This window comes from Chanodichthys erythropterus, chromosome 20 (genome assembly GCF_024489055.1).
Source record: "Chanodichthys erythropterus isolate Z2021 chromosome 20, ASM2448905v1, whole genome shotgun sequence".
Classification (NCBI taxonomy): Eukaryota; Metazoa; Chordata; class Actinopteri; order Cypriniformes; family Xenocyprididae; genus Chanodichthys; species Chanodichthys erythropterus.
In genome coordinates this window covers 33,202,347-33,219,272 of record NC_090240.1, presented here as the reverse complement: position 1 = coordinate 33,219,272, position 16,926 = coordinate 33,202,347, and the positions used below count along the sequence as shown (strand labels likewise).

At 37.0% G+C, this 16,926-nt stretch overlaps 1 protein-coding gene across 1 annotated transcript in view; it reads left to right on the top strand.

Moving 5' to 3' along the window:
- Positions 1–524: 524 nt before the first annotated feature.
- vwa1 (von Willebrand factor A domain containing 1) overlaps positions 525–16,926 on the top strand; it is a 17,529-nt gene continuing 1,127 nt past the window's right edge. The window contains exons 1-6 of the mRNA XM_067370755.1: positions 525–914; positions 6,023–6,580; positions 10,210–10,533; positions 11,861–12,154; positions 13,326–13,591; positions 16,231–16,926. The exon at positions 16,231–16,926 is cut by the window's right edge and continues 1,127 nt beyond it. Of these exons, the coding sequence (XP_067226856.1) occupies positions 830–914; positions 6,023–6,580; positions 10,210–10,533; positions 11,861–12,154; positions 13,326–13,579 (1,515 nt within the window). The 5' untranslated portion in view covers positions 525–829 and the 3' untranslated portion in view covers positions 13,580–13,591; positions 16,231–16,926. The remainder of the gene's footprint in view (positions 915–6,022; positions 6,581–10,209; positions 10,534–11,860; positions 12,155–13,325; positions 13,592–16,230) is intronic.

Genomic DNA, 16,926 nt, shown 5'->3' with positions numbered 1-16,926 from the left:
ATGTGTTGTAACAGATCGCTGTCAAGCGTCTCGTGAACCGTTCATCTCTTCCTACTAGTTAATTTATAACATCAAATAAACATGAATGAACATCAGAAGGAATGTTGTTTCAACCGCGGAAAGATACTATTACACAATATTTTTTAAGTTCAAGTCCACCTACGTTAATCTACTAACTCCCCACAACGGCGTTATCATTGGTTAGATCGCCTGTCAATCAAACTCCCGGCGCATACTGTAGAAGTTTACATTGACCAAAACTCCATGTATGTGTCAAGAAAAAAAAATAGTCATGAGAGCATTAGTGTCAACTAAAATGCTCCACTGAATTGTGTACTGTGTACAGACCCAAGAGGCCAGTTCTAGTTACCCATAATGATACATAATATATGCCCATTCCCTAGCAAGAAAATAACTGTAACATAAACATCAGAAGGACCAGAAACCGGGCACAGGTTCAAGATGGTGACGCTGGTACCCGTCTAATAGAGGAGGAGGAGTGCGCAGGTCACAGAGGGGCGGGAGGGAACCTGCTGCACTCAGTAGCCGAGAGAGAGAGAGAGTTTAATCCGTAACTGGTAGTTAGTTTATGGCAGCACAAAAAGTTTCGTGTTTATTTCGTTCTCGACGCGTAAATAATGTAGAATAGCCGCGCAGGTGCTGCAGCTGCGATTTCATTGCAGTTATAGCTCTGGTGACTGCCACTGAATGCGACTTTTAAAGTGAAACGTACGGATTTTAGAGGAATAAATTTAATAGAAATCGTGCTAGGCGATGTAGACGCGTCAAAACATTCAGAATTGACTATAATTTTGACATAAAGTCCATCATGGAGGTCCGAAAAGTGCTCACGTGTGTTTTGTTCAGCGTGTGTCTGTGGGCAGGAGACGCTCAGGACTCGGTACCTGTTTCAGGTGAGTTGTTTCAGTCAATTCGGAGCTCAATATGAGATTTTGGTGAAATGTATTCTTGAATCCACAGGACGCGGTACACAGTTTACTTGAATCATGTATCTCATGTGTTAATTTGAAACTCGATGCCTGATTCAGCCGTGTCATTTGAGTCAAGCATTTCATTTAGGACTCAAAACCAGATAATAAGCCACGTTTTTACTTCAAGAGATTCAGTATGTTATTTAAAGTGAATTATCGGCATTTAGTACATGTTTTACATTTAATTCAATATTCTTTAGGTAGTTTAGGTTGAAGCACATTGTTTAATTCAGGATTCAGTATTTGATTTAGGTGAGTCATGTTTTAGGAAAGGTGATTCATCTGATTCAGGAGTCAGGACAGATGAGTCATGTGGGTCAGAACCTGATAAAGGTGAGATATCAGTCAGGACCCGATTCAAAATAGCAGATAATCTTTTATTTTGCAAAACCAAAGAGCAAAAAGAAAACAGTTATTTCATATTGTATTAACTAATATTAACGTACAGTCCTTATGTTCAAACATGCATCAAGTTTGTGTGCTATAATAATCATTACTAATGCAAATCACTGACCACTGCTCAGAGTTAACCTTAACATTCTATTCTGTTCTGTTCTATTCTATTCTATTCTATTCTATTCTATTCTATTCTATTCTATTCTATTCATGGTTAATTGTTCATCAAGATTTCAAAGCCCTTTAAACAATAATGCAAATGAAAACAGAAATTTGGAGATACTATCTGATAAACATGACTGATGGAGCACCGGCAGACATACATTACAAACATGTGAGCTAGAAGAAAAACATGTGTGTAAAAGCATTTTCCGTCACACATCGTGTCAGGGGATTATTTTCTTTCAAAACATATGGCCCAAATTTCCAGTAAAGCATGTTCTCCCTGGACTGTGATCTGGGTGTCATCTTATATTTTGCTGTGTTAAATATAGTTATATTCATACACAATTTGGATTGACAAAAAAAGTCACTGCCTTAAATTTTCAGGACATATAAGTGACAGGGAGTATTTGCTATATGAATAGAACAGCCAGAACATGTTGTCAGCACATCACTGACATACACATTGAGTGAGACATGTGAATTAAAGGATTCTTGCTGTCAGTCACTAATGTTAGGCAATCGTCCGCTTTCGCAAAACCAATTAAATGCTTGAAAATAGGGGCATTGTGTATATTTTGGCTCTGTTGGTGTCTGTCATGACACCCCACTGAACTTATGAAACGCATGATGGAAGATAAACAACAGAGGAATTCATGCATGTACTGGATCAAAATCCCACTCACTTATTCACTATTCACTATTAATGAATGTCTCACAGTTCACTATATGAGAGCAAAAATTATTTTATTGAAACACAGCTCAGTTCAAACATATCTTTTACATGCAAATGACAAAATAAAATTGACGGCATATTGAACACAATATGAAATCAGCAGAAACATACAGCTGCTGCTAGATCTAGGCAGGTGAAGCTGGGGAGGAGGAAGGCGCAGACTAAAGCCCCGTTCACACCAAGAACGATAACTATAAAGTAGGGCTGGGCGATATATCGCATGCGATTGTCACGCGCATTTCGTCAGTAAAGCCGGTTCCCTGATTACCGCTAAATCGCCATCACCTGCTTTCAAATGGAGCGGCATTTAATAGACAGAGCCGTAGTTCACTGAAAAGCCACGCAATATCGCGTTCATATCGCAGATGAATCGCCTTCGATAATGAACATGATATTGCGTGGCTATAGTTCTGAGAATAGCACTGTCCACACCACAGCTATAATGATAACGATATTGAGAAATGATTGTTGGGATCAGAACGATTTTTTTCCAGCTGTTGAATGATAAAACACTCACAGCCAATCAGAATGCATTCTAATTTAAGGGCTTGCTCATTTAAAACAGCAGACGACATTGCGGAGAAGTTAATCGCAGAGGTCCAGAAAAATCCACCAGTGTTTGACCCTTTTCAAGGATACTTTAAGGCCAGAACACACCAAGCCGACACAGACGAACTAGTGGCGACGAAAGCAGACTGCGGGGTTGGCTCACGTCGGCAGCGTCTGTGTCCAAAGTTGGCCTGACACACCAAACCAACGCTAAACAGCCGACGGCCAAGTAGCATGTCCGTTCTGCACGCTGAGAATACTTATTCGGCCGACAAAGAAAAACTGCCCAACGGCCGTCCGTCGGCTTGGTGTGTTCCTGCCTTTAAAGAAAATGTATATATGGAAAACAATCGGCCATACCCTCGGAATAAATGGTGAGAAGTATTAACAATGAGATCATTATGCCAGGCTAGCAAACAGTGTAACATAAAAAATAGGGATGCACGATATATCGGCCACCATATCGGTATCAGCTGACATATGTTCATTTTTTATGTTATCGGCCCGATAAGAAAATTTGGCTGATATATTAAAGCCGATAAATAATGGATTATTTCTTTCAGCTGAGACACTACAGATGCGCACTGTTCACCATGATGTTTTTGAATTCACCATGATGTTTTTAAATCACTTCAAAAAGGAAAATACAGTTAAGTGCAGAACAAGTCAGTCATATAGGCTACATAAAATTGTGCTTGGAACATGGCTTTTAATGCAGAAACTTTTATTTTTGTAATCAATTCCCTCAAAAAATTATATAAAAATTTGGATTCAGATTTATCGGCCAATATATCGGTTATCGGCTTTCAAATAAAATAATTATCGGTTATCGGTATTGGCTGAAATTTTCATATCGGTGCATCTCTAATAAAAAATTACCTCAGGTATCCAGCGCTAGTTTCAACAACAGTGAAACAGACTTGTTTTTGCGTTGTTTTTATTCCACAATATTGACTTTGTCAGCTAAATTCACTCTTAGATTAGATCGATTACACTAGCTATTCACTGGAAACATAGCATGCTGAGGACATCTGCTGGGTAAAGTGGTGTAAATGCAACATGAACAGCAAAAACATGTTGTACACACTTTGAAACCGCAGCGCATGAGCTTAGAATAAACAGACCGCTATCTTCGTTGGTGTGGATGGACGGGCCTTTAGTGTATCCATTTGGATGCGTCAAGGTTATAAACCTTGGATACCTGACTGTGGAAGTTACATTGAAACAACCAATCAGAACACAAATAACAGTTTCATGGCTGAGCTATTTATTCAAATCTGATGGCCACAAAACCACAATTTTTGCTGCCTGTCTGAACAAAACCTTAGACACACCAACACAGTGACTCACAGAGAGTAAATTTGGAAGAGCCTTGAGCATTTTGGCTTTGCAGTGTCTGTGCAAAGTACCACCGCACCCTGGTTCCAAGCGGTCTGGCAATTCACACAGGTTCAAGTGACCCAATCGGCTCTTTTCTCCTTGCAAAGCAGAAGAAAACTATGAGAACTATGCAGTGTGCTGCTTTACAGTTTTATTAGAATTCATTGGTTCCACTTGTGAAATATCTTTATCTCAAAAGATGGGCAAGAAAGAGAGATTTGCGAGATTCTCTTATAATTTGATTCAAATTGGTTCTGACGCCTTCAGATCTTCTCACAGGGTGGGCGACTTTGGATTGTCTTAGGTGGTGAATGCTTGGCAGCATTCTGAATCCACTCGTTCTTTTCTGCATATACTCTTTCTTCCTCTTCAGGGGCTTCTGGAATAGCCTCCACATTCCTTCTTTTACCTCATATGGAACAGCCAATTCTCACCTCCCCCCTTTTTTCTCCATGCACACCCGTCCATCCGCCTCCCGGTTGTAACATCCAGTAGCAGGGCCGTTCCTTCCCCCATCTGTTTATGTTTATCTTGCTGCTCCAGGTTAGAGGGCTCCTCTGCCAGGAAATTCCTGTAATGGCAAAATCAAATGTTCCATCTCTTGAAATATTGTGAAGCCCCCAGTTCTTCCTCATCCTAATAAATACTACTGTTTTCTTATCCTTATTTTTAGAATCTACTGTTCCAGTCTACATCCTTTCTCAAATGACTAATTTCCTCACTCGTTTTCACACTTATCTCCGTTTGGCCGCTCTTTCTCAGAGTTTCTCCTCATTTTATTGTTCACTATAAACATTTAATGAGTTTAAATGTTGCGCCTACACAGCATCCAAACTTGTAAAAGCTTTTGTCAGCTTTCATAGTAAACATCTGAAGCGGTGCAATTGAATTAATACTACTGAGAGTTGCATGATTTGGGAAAATAATCGAATTGTGATTTTTTTTTTTTTTTGTTTGATGCAAAAAATGCAAATGTGATTTAAAATGAGTAAAAAAAAAAGCTCCACGTTTGCTGTGTTTGTTAGAAGGACTGCACAATTTGACCAAACATTTTGTGATTATATCAATATGATTAAAATATAATTTTAACTCTATTACAATAAAAGGAATTTAATGAGAATGATTTGAGAATGGAATTTAATGAATTTATTGCTGAAAATTTCTATTTGTAAATAAATAAATAAATCTATTTCAATAAATCGAATTAATTGTGCTGCCCTACAAGACTATCGCCCCTTTTAACTCCTTAAAACCCTAAAGGAATAGTTCACCCAAAAGAAACTTATCATAATTTATTCATGTTATTCCGAACCTGTATGCATTTCTTTCTTGATGTTTTTCTTGTCCATTGAAAGTCAATGCGGTCCAAAACCCTAAAGCTTAATCATTGTTTCCAAAATCTTCTTTTGTGTCGCACAGGTTTGGAACAACATGAGGGTGAGTAAATGATTACAGAAGATGCATTTTTGGGTGAACTATCCCTTTAAATATTAAACTCTGGGGCTTGTTTGTGCTAAATGACAAGTGTGCTTTTACTTTTTTTCTTCTTTTTTTTACCAATTGGACGATTTACAGCTGGCGTACAATGAAATGGGCAAAAAATGCCATTGGCATATAATATACGAACAAAGGAATCCCTAGTAGCTTGTATATACTCTCACTAACTCCTTCTCCTCATGCCTTGGAAAGTCTGGAGTGTTTTAGTGCTGCTACAGTATGTACTAAATAAACACTTATCTCCCCCCTCTCGAGATGATAAACCATGGATCATTTTCCCTAAAAGTCTTATGTTGTTTTTCACCTACAGTTTTAAACTGCTGCGAGGGCGATGTCCTGTTTCTCCTGGACTCCTCTGGTAGCGTGGCCTCCTACGAGTTCTCCCGTATGGTGGACTTCCTGTCGGAGCTCCTGCTGCCTTTCTCGTTAGGGCCGGATGAGGTGAGGGTGGGACTGCTGCAGGTTGGGACTGAACCCCATCTTGAGTTTGGCTTCGACACCTACAGCTCCCAGCAAGGACTGCAGGCGGCCCTGGAGAGGACTAGACAGCTAAAGGGTGACACCAACACGGTGGACGCTCTACTGTTGGCTAGCAATCAAGTTTTGAAACAGGGTGTGCCGGGAGGTGCCAGACCAGATCTGCCCAGGGTTCTGGTTTGGCTCACGGATGGAGTGGATCCAGGCGCGGTGCAGGAACCAATGGCGAGGCTGCGAGAAGAGGGCGTGGCTGTACTAGTGGTTTCCACTGGTCATGGGAACTACCAGGTGCTGAGAGATGTCGTAAGTCCACCTACAGAGGAACACCTGTTCTTTGTGGACGTTGACGATATCAACATCATCAGCGAAGACTTGAGGAATGCAATTATTGGTGTGTGTTTCACCTAAATATCTACAAAACTGCAATAGTTATGGCAAAAAAACCTAAATTCTATCACATGCTTAGCCTCATTTCACTGCAAACCTGACTTTTATTATTCTGTTGAATACAAAGTTAGATGTTTAGATGTTCATGATAATCAATTCCATATTACAAAAGCAAATATTGAACATGCATGGACTGTCAAGCTCCAAAAAGTGCAAATGAACCTCATTATTATTATTATTAATTAGTAAATTAGAGGGAACAAAATCGTAAATCATGTGCACGATTTAGCAAATCGAGGGAACGAATTAGTAAATTGTGAGCATGATTTAGCAAATCGAGGGAACGAAATCATAAATCGTGCTCACGATTTAGCAAATCGAGGGAACGAATTAGTAAATTGTGTGCTTGATTTAACAAATCGAGGGAACGAATTAATAAATTGTGAGCATGATTTAGCAAATCGAGGGAACAAAATCGTAAATCGTGCTCACGATTTAGCAATTCGAGGGAACGAAATAGTAAATTGTGAGCCCGATTTAGCAAATCAAGGGAACGAATAAGTCAATTGTGAGCACAATTTAGCAAATCGAGGGAACAAAATCGTAAATCGTGCTCACGATTTAGCAAATCGAGGGAGCGAAATAGTAAATCATGTGCACGATTTAGCAAATCGAGGGAACTAATTAATAAATCGTGCTCACGATTTAGCAAATCGAGGGAACAAATTAATAAATCGTGCTCACGATTTAGCAAATCAAGGGAACAAATTAATAAATCGTGAGCACGATTTAGCAAATCGAGGGAACAAATTAATAAATTGTTAGCATGATTTAGCAAATCGAGGGAACAAAATCGTAAATCGTGCTCACGATTTAGCAATTCGAGGGAACGAATTAGTAAATCGAGGGAACGATTTAGCAAATCGAGGGAACGAAATAGTAAATCATGTGCACGATTTAGCAAATCGAGGGAACTAATTAATAAATCGTGCTCACGATTTAGCAAATCGAGGGAACAAATTAATAAATCGTGAGCACGATTTAGCAAATCGAGGGAACAAATTAATAAATTGTTAGCATGATTTAGCAAATCGAGGGAACAAAATCGTAAATCGTGCTCACGATTTAGCAATTCGAGGGAACGAATTAGTAAATCGAGGGAACGATTTAGCAAATCGAGGGAACGAAATAGTAAATCGTGAGCACGATTTAGCAAATCGAGGGAACGAATTAGTAAATTGTGTGCTTGATTTAGCAAATCGATGGAACGAATTAATAAATTGTGAGCATGATTTAGCAAATCGATGGAACGAATTAATAAATTGTGAGCATGATTTAGCAAATCGAGGGAACAAAATCGTAAATCGTGCTCACGATTTAGCAATTCGAGGGAACGAAATAGTAAATTGTGAGCCCGATTTAGCAAATCAAGGGAACGAATAAGTAAATTGTGAGCACAATTTAGCAAATCGAGGGAACAAAATCGTAAATCGTGCTCACGATTTAGCAAATCGAGGGAACGAAATAGTAAATCATGTGCACGATTTAGCAAATCGAGGGAACTAATTAATAAATCGTGCTCACGATTTAGCAAATCGAGGGAACAAATTAATAAATCGTGAGCACGATTTAGCAAATCGAGGGAACGAATTAGTAAATTGTGTGCTTGATTTAGCAAATCGATGGAACGAATTAATAAATTGTGAGCATGATTTAGCAAATCGATGGAACGAATTAATAAATTGTGAGCATGATTTAGCAAATCGAGGAAACAAAATCGTAAATTGTGAACACGATTTGGCAAATCGAGGGAACGAAATCGTAAATCGTGAGCACGATTTGTCAAATCGAGGGAACGAAATCGTAAATCATGTGCACGATTTAGCAAATCGAGGGAACGAAATAGTAAATCATGTGCACGATTTAGCAAATCGAGGGGAAAAAAATCGTAAATCGTGAGCATGATTTAGCAAATCGAGGGAACAAATTAATAAATCGTGAGCACGATTTAGCAAATCGAGGGAACGAATTAATAAATTGTGAGCATGATTTAGCAAATCGAGGGAACAAAATCGTAAATCGTGAGCACAATTTAGCAAATCGAGGGAACGAAATCGTATATGCTCACGATTTAGCAAATCGAGGGAACGAATTAGTAAATCGAGGGAACAATTTAGCAAATCGAGGGAACGAAATAGTAAATCGTGAGCACGATTTAGCAAATCGAGGGAACGAATTAGTAAATTGTGTGCTTGATTTAGCAAATCGATGGAACGAATTAATAAATTGTGAGCATGATTTAGCAAATCGAGGAAACAAAATCGTAAATTGTGAACACGATTTGGCAAATCGAGGGAACGAAATCGTAAATCGTGAGCACGATTTGTCAAATCGAGGGAACGAAATCGTAAATCATGTGCACGATTTAGCAAATCGAGGGAACGAAATAGTAAATCATGTGCACGATTTAGCAAATCGAGGGGAAAAAAATCGTAAATCGTGAGCATGATTTAGCAAATCGAGGAAACGAAATAGCAAATCGTGCACACGATTTAGCAAATCGAGGGAACAAAATCATAAATAGTGAGCACGATTTAGCAAATCGAGGGAACAAATAAATCAATCGTGCGCACGATTTACTTTTTTTTTCTTGCATGTCGTGCAGGGCTCCATACAAATTTCATTCAAAACCATTAAAAAAAATCATACTTGTAGAAAGTTTGGAACAAAATGAGGGTTATTCTAACTTCATACATTTGTTTTTTATCAACATTTGAATGTGGGTAAATTTCATAAAAAAGCAACATTTTGAACAAAAAGCTGAGAAAATCGTTTTTGCCATGTTTTTGCCATGAATGATGATCAAAACATAGATTGAGTAGATCGAGTCCATCAACACCACCAAAGCTTCACAGTCCTGTACACCGTCCTGGGTCGACATTTCATTCAGTAACATTAGGCAATTTTGATTCATATACTGTTTGATGATCGTGTTATTTTACATGTGCGTCTGCAATTACTTGCGGAGATTCTGTGCTCTTTCAGAAGATGCATAATAGCACCCCATACAGTATAACAGTCAAAACATGGATTACTGGAAAATTCCGTCAATGCAGACCTTGATTTCATATTTCACCCAGAACAACAGTCAATCCTATGAGAGTGTTTTCTAAATAGGGAGAGTGATCTGATGTGGGTGTGAATAGCTTCGTACCTCCGCCCCAGTGTGCCGAAGGAATCTCAAATGCCAGTCAACTCCGACACAAATAGCTTGAGACTGTTCCAAGATAAGAAGTGCCATGAGGAAACAGAGACAGAAACCGGCAGACACTGTAATGAGAGATGAGGGCTATTTATACAGAAATTATTTTATCCTTTTCAACCCCCGGCAAAGTCCCCCGGAGCGCTAGACGCAGCTATTATTAGTAGGCATTCCTTCGCACATATATAAGGCCTTACATATGTGCAACTTCCAGACACTTACATAAACAAACGTATTGATTGCACGCAATAATTCAGACCAGGTGGTGTTGTATCCTTTTTAGAAATTGCCCTAGGCATGGATTTAGAGACTAGAGTGACTAATTTCATTTGTACCATCTCTTATTTCTCTTTCTCTCTGATCAAATGCAGAGATTATACGGGCCGAGAGGCTACAAGTGAAGTCGGTCACCGCTACTTCAGCTCAGCTGGAATGGAGACCTGTGTTGGCTGGTACCGGCTACTACGATATTCAGTTTGGTCCCATCCGGACAGGGCAGACCGGAGGGTCCGGAGGTCCAGGCACCAGTCCTGGCACTGGTTTGGGTCCTTTTCAGAGGATCACGCGGCCTGGAGATGCCAGCTCGGCTCAGCTGACTGGCCTGCGTCCAGACACTACATATACCGTCACCCTCACACCGAAGGCTAACCTGGAGTTCCTGAACTCTCTTCAAGCCACATTTACTACACGGCCAGGTGCGCAATCTGTAGATTAGTCATCATTGAAATGTAACCGAAATGTGAATCTCATAAAGCCTGTTAAGAATATATCCAAATCATAGTTCATCACAAGTTCAAAAGAAGAAAAAAATAAACTATACTTCACATAATGCAAATTATTTTTCATGACCATTAGTTTTTGGTCATTTCAAGCTTATAATAATAAAGCTAATAATAATAAAAATAATATTGAATTGCATTAATTAAATATGAATATGAAATGTATTAGTAATATTAATAGCATTAATTAGACATTATTAATTAAATATGAATATTAAATGTATTAATAATAATAATAATAATGGTCATTGTTATTATAATTATTAGCATTAAATATCATTAACTTAACATTAAATAATAACAACAACAATAATGATAAATATTAACAAATAAGAAATTATATTTAGAGTACTGAGAATGCTTTTTATGACCATTATTTTTCATTGTCTTTAATGTTTAAACTATGCTTATAATAACAATAATTATTATTATTAAATAGCATTAATTAAATATGAACATTAAATGTATCATTGTTATTAGTAATATTATTAAAAGAATCAATTAGATATAATTAATTAAATATGAATATTAAATGTATTATTATTAATAATAACAATAATCATTGTTATTATAATTATTAGCAGTAAATATCATTACCTTAACATTAAATAATAACAACAATGATGATAAATATTATCACATAAGAAATTATACTGAATACTGAGAATGAGTTTTATGACTAGTATTTTTTATTGTCTTTAATGTTTAAATTATGCTTATAATAATAATAATATTAGTATTAAATAGCATTAATTAAATATAAAAATTAAATGCATTATTGTTAATAATTATTATTTTTATTATTGTTATTTTTTATCATTAATTACAATAATTAATTAAATGTAATATTCATATTTATTGTTATTATTTTTAAATGAACATACAATGTATTAATAATAATAATTTAATGCTCATATTGACTTAATGTTAATTTAATATTAAATATTTAATGTTTTGTAATATTAAAATGTAATTTTAACCCAATTACAATAATGAGAATTGAGAATCGCTGAGAAATACTGATATTGCATATTCACTGTTAAAGTCAACATGAAATAAAAATGTGTGCATATTATTCCCTTTTCTTCATAAAAAAACCTTAGAAGCATTAAATTATAGAAGTAAAATGGGATATGAACAGTTTCTTGTTGACTCTTGTAGATTATATAAAGTTATTTAAATAAATGTGGCTATATGCACAATCTCCATCTTTGTTCAGACCTCTCTCATGTCTTCTCCCCAGTGGCTCCTCCTCAGCCGGAGGTCCAGACTCTCTCCACAGTGACGGTGTCCGAGTCGAGCAGCAGCAGTGTGCGTGTGAGCTGGGCTCCGCTGCTGCCTCACCTCATACAGACCTACCAGGTGGAGTACTCAGCTCTTCCTTCAGGGCCGCTCCGGGTGATCAGCGTCAGTAACAGGCAGGACTCCATAGTCCTTACCGACCTCCAGCCCGACACACAGTACCTGGTCACCATAAGCGCAAGACAGTACTCTGGCAAAGAGAGAGCCATGTCGGTTAAAGCCTGTACACAGGAAGGTAAGAACAAACGGATGTGTTATGCATGCCATTATAAGTGCTTTGATTTTACAGTAAAATGACACCTAGGCCTGGTTTCACAGACAGGGCTAATTTAACTAAGGCCTAATCAGGACATTTAAAGGGATAGTTCACCCAAAAATGAAAATTATCCCATGATTTACTCACCCTCAAGCCTTCCTAGGTGTGCATGACTACCTTCTTTCAGATGAACACAATTGTAGATATATTAAAAAATATCCTAGCTTTTCCGTGCTTTATAATGGAAGTGAATGGGGGGGCGAAATTTTGAAGACCAAAAAAATCATCCATTCATCATAATAATAATCCATACGGCTCCAGGGGGTTAATAAAGGCCTTTTGAAGTGAAGTGATGGGTTTTTGTAAGAAAAGTATCCATATTTAAACTTTATTAACTAAAATAACTAGGATATGTAGGATAAGCTTAGACGCCTCTCACGGTTCAAACAAATAGGGCTCCTGAATTCATTTTAAACTTCTAATTTGTGACCAGCATTTTGTTTTGCTCTATTCTCTGTGCTTCCACGTTCGTCATTATGTCATGCGTCGGGTCAGAGGTCACTCTTCCTTTGCAAATCGATGCGTACGGCCATCTGCCGAAGTTTTAAATATAGATATTTTCTTACAAAAACCCATCGCTTCGCTTCAAAAGCCCTTTATTAACCCCCTGGAGCCGTATGGATTATTTTTATGATGGATGGATGCATGTTTTTGGGCTTCAAAATCTCGCCCCCCCATTCACTACCATTATAAAGCTTGGAAGAGACAGGATATTTTTCAATTTATCTCCGAATGTGTTCATCTGAAAGAAGATATATACCTAGTATGGCTTGAGGGTAAATCATCGGATAATTTTAATTTTTGGGTGAACTATCCCTTTAAATGTCCCTTTAATCAAGTTGATTTCAGTTAAAATAGCTCAAACATGCATTTTAGTCTGGGACTAGGCTACACTGGGGGATCATTGTAGTTTTAAGTTCATCAAGTTCTATAATTAAATTCATTAAGAGCATCAACAATAGTGTTGGAATCCAATCTTTTCCAATCAGACCACACCATTTAGTGTTCCTGCCAATGTCATTCCCACATCCCCTCCCTCTGATTCCCAGCAAGAAACGGGAAGCATGACCTCTCTCCCTCTTTCTCTCAGTGCTGCCGGCTCTCTCGGATTTGCAGCTGACCACAGTGGGCAATGAGTCAGTGCAGCTCCGGTGGAAGGGGAGTTACGACGGCCTCCGTGGTTACTGGGTCACATGGGAGCGAGGTCAGAGCCAGCGCTCCACCCTGTATTTACCACCCAACCGCCTGTCCACCACCCTCAACCATGTGCCCTCCAGAGCCCGCGTCTGCGTCTCCCCGGTGTACCGGACGGCTCGTGGCGAGGGTCTCTGCTGCACTGCTTAGATCTGGTCTCCGGTGAGACACCCGTCTGTAGAACAGGGGGATTATGGGTTATTTTATGTTATGAAATAAGCATCTTAACCCTGTAAAGCCTGACATATGACATAATATAGTCCAGAAATACAAATTTTTGGAAATGAAACAGTTTGTTGAACTTTATCTAAAAAGGTTTCATGTTTGAATATTAGAGGTACAACGGTTCAAATTACTTTTCATCATGGTTTTAGGGTCACGGCTTCGATACAGGACAGTATGTGCTATGTTCAGGGAAAATAGGACAAGTGTCAAATAAAAATAAAGAAAATAAGATCAAATATTCAAACTACAAGCAACAGCACAAATAAATACAATAGAGCAAAGATTCAAATAAAATAAATAGTGCTTTTTAGGTATATAACTGGAAGCCCGTTTCCGCCACAAAAAAAAAAAAAAAATGGCACTAAAAAAAAAAAGATTAATTGCGACTTTTTATCTCAGAATTCTGACTTTATATCACACAATTGTGAGATATAAACACGCAATTGCGAGTTAAAAAGTCAGAATTCTGAGATAAAAAGTCGCAATTAATCTTTTTTTTAGTGGGTTTTTTTTTTTTTTTTTTTTGTGGCGGAAACGGGCGTCCATAAATTACGGAAGAGGATTAGGGCCAAGCAATAATAAAAAAATAAAACCATCTCAAGATTAAAGTTGTTACATTTCGAGAAAAAACTCGTTAAATTTCGAGAAAAATGTCGAGATAAAATTATGAGAATAAAGTCATTAAATTATGAGAAAAAAAGTCGTTAAATTACGAATTGGTTCTCATAATTTAACGACTTTTTTCTCGTAATTTAATGACTTTATTCTCATAATTTAATGAGTTTATTCTCAACTTTTTCTCGACTTTTTTCTCGAAATTTAACGACATTTTTCTTATAATTTAACGAATTTGTTCTCAAAATTTAACAATTTTTTTCTCAAAATTTAACAAGATTTTTCTCGTAATTTAACGAGTTTTTTCTCGTAATTTAATGAGTTTATTCTCAACATTTTATTTCGACTTTTTTCTCGAAATTTAACAACTTTAATCTCGAGATGGTTTTATTTTTTTATTATTACTTGGCCCTAATCCTCTTCCGTAATAAATACAGAAGAGTACAGTTAGTTTTTCAAGTACAAAAAATGAATAAAGTAATCAAATATTAAATAACACTGCATATTATCTTTACTGTATAAATTAAATAAAGATTAATCATTATTGAAGTTACAAAAGCTATTCAGTCAAGAGCCGTGTGTTATTTCTTTGTCATTTGTTGTTTGATTAACATTAAAAACAGACAGTAGGCTTCTTTCCCTTTAAGACATAGGCCTAAAGCACGATGCCTTGTCTTTCTCGACCGTTATACGTTCACTTAAGACATAACCGACTATGTTTGCTAGGAAACTCGCCAAGACGGGCATGTTGATCTAATTTTTGTGTGAAGGTGTCCGTTCAAGTGCAAGACTTGAAAGAGAGCGGTAAGTTACGAGTCGATTTTTTTTTTTTTTTTTTTTTTACCGAGAACCGTTACACCCCTAGTGAGTATCATAAACATCAGGTTTTTGTAGCTCATATAAAATGATATAAGAGAATATAGAGCTCACACATGAGGAGGAACATAACTGAGGCCCAAACTGAGCAAAATATGCAATTTGGTGGAGTTGCTGCTGTTTATATGGCCACAAAGTAAGAAAATCTTATAGCTTGTAAAATCTTCATAAAATGCACATAAATATCAGTTGTCACTATATTTCCCATATGTCTTAGTAAGATGATATTTAACTCTTTGCCTGCCATTGACAGAATTTTCTGGCTTTCCATGTTTTCACTGTTATATTGTAGATGGCGCTATTACGCAAAAGAGTACAGAATCTCTTGATCAAAACACATGCAAAAAAAAGCAGAAACAAGCAATAAATTCATTGCTTATGCACGTTGTAGTCTTTGAAAAAACAGTTTTCTCAGCTTTTGCATGAAGAATGCACAAGCCTAAAATATATTGCTTGTTCAGATATTCATACAACAAAATATTCTAGTTTTGTGAAAATGATCAAAAACACTGGCAGTGGCTGGCGACTTTCTGGTGGGGAAATAGTTAAATTCTTAGGTTTATGATCAAAGCTCTGTAGTTTTTATTTTGGGGCAAAACATAATGCAATGCAATACAATGATGAACAAATAAACCTTGGATCATGTTTGATACTCGCATTTTAACATTATTTTAAAATATGATATATTGATAAACCCAAGTTGCATCAGTCCAGCAAGTACTCAACTTGAAATATTACTGAAAATATAATAGTTATTCTTATGTTAACTTTATAAAAATCATATTTTAATGCAAAAAGACTTACTAAAAGGCCTTTTACTTGCTAAAAAGGATGAATTATCAATCAGACGACAGAAGGCATGTGTGCAGCATGTTTTTCAGCAAAGTTTTGAACATGTTGATAATTTAGAGGCCTTAGAAATTTGCATATCAATTATGATACAGCAGGATTTACAAGGTTAAAAGTGAAGAAATTCCTCAAAGCAGAATTGTATGATGTGAATATATTAACAAAAATAGAAAGGTTAAGCTTTTAACACTGCATACACTTTTAAACATGCATCTTTTGTTTGTTTTACTGCACAGCTGCGTTTATCTGGAACCGTGGAGTGCCGCTCTGCCAAACACGAGATGGAGGGAAGAACAACACCAGAAGCCTTCCTCAAATGGACAGATGGGAGGACAGGGGAGTCCAGGACTCTGTTGGAAAACTCATCACCCATAGATGGTGATCTTTAAACACACCAACACAACATGCACTGACACACAAACCCCAAACAACACCTAGAACACAGAGACTAAACGAGTCAGAACTGAAAAGTGACTCAAGAACGAGAGTTGTAAAGGAATGTTTTGGGTTCAGCGCTTTTTGCCGCATATGTGGCTTGCTGTGCATTACCGCAGATAGTTTTGACTCTTGTAGAAGCAAGCAAAAATCACATTTACAGTTATGTACTTAATTATCAGTCTGTTTGTAGTATCCTCATGTATATTGAGTGAAAGTTACAGGGTTTATATGGTCATTAATTATGACTATAACAGACAAAATTAGCGATTTTATCATCTGGCTACTTTAGAAACTGTGTATTTTAACATTTATGTGTGGTGTCTTTTACCACAGACTTCCAGCTGAACCCATGATATTCCTTTAAATTGCCAGAATTAGACAATCACGTTTTTATTAAGAGTTACATCACAAAAGCAATAGTTTGTAAATATCCTACTAATGCTTTTTGGGATATATTTATCAAAGACATAGTTGGTTACTGTATTTTTTTTTAT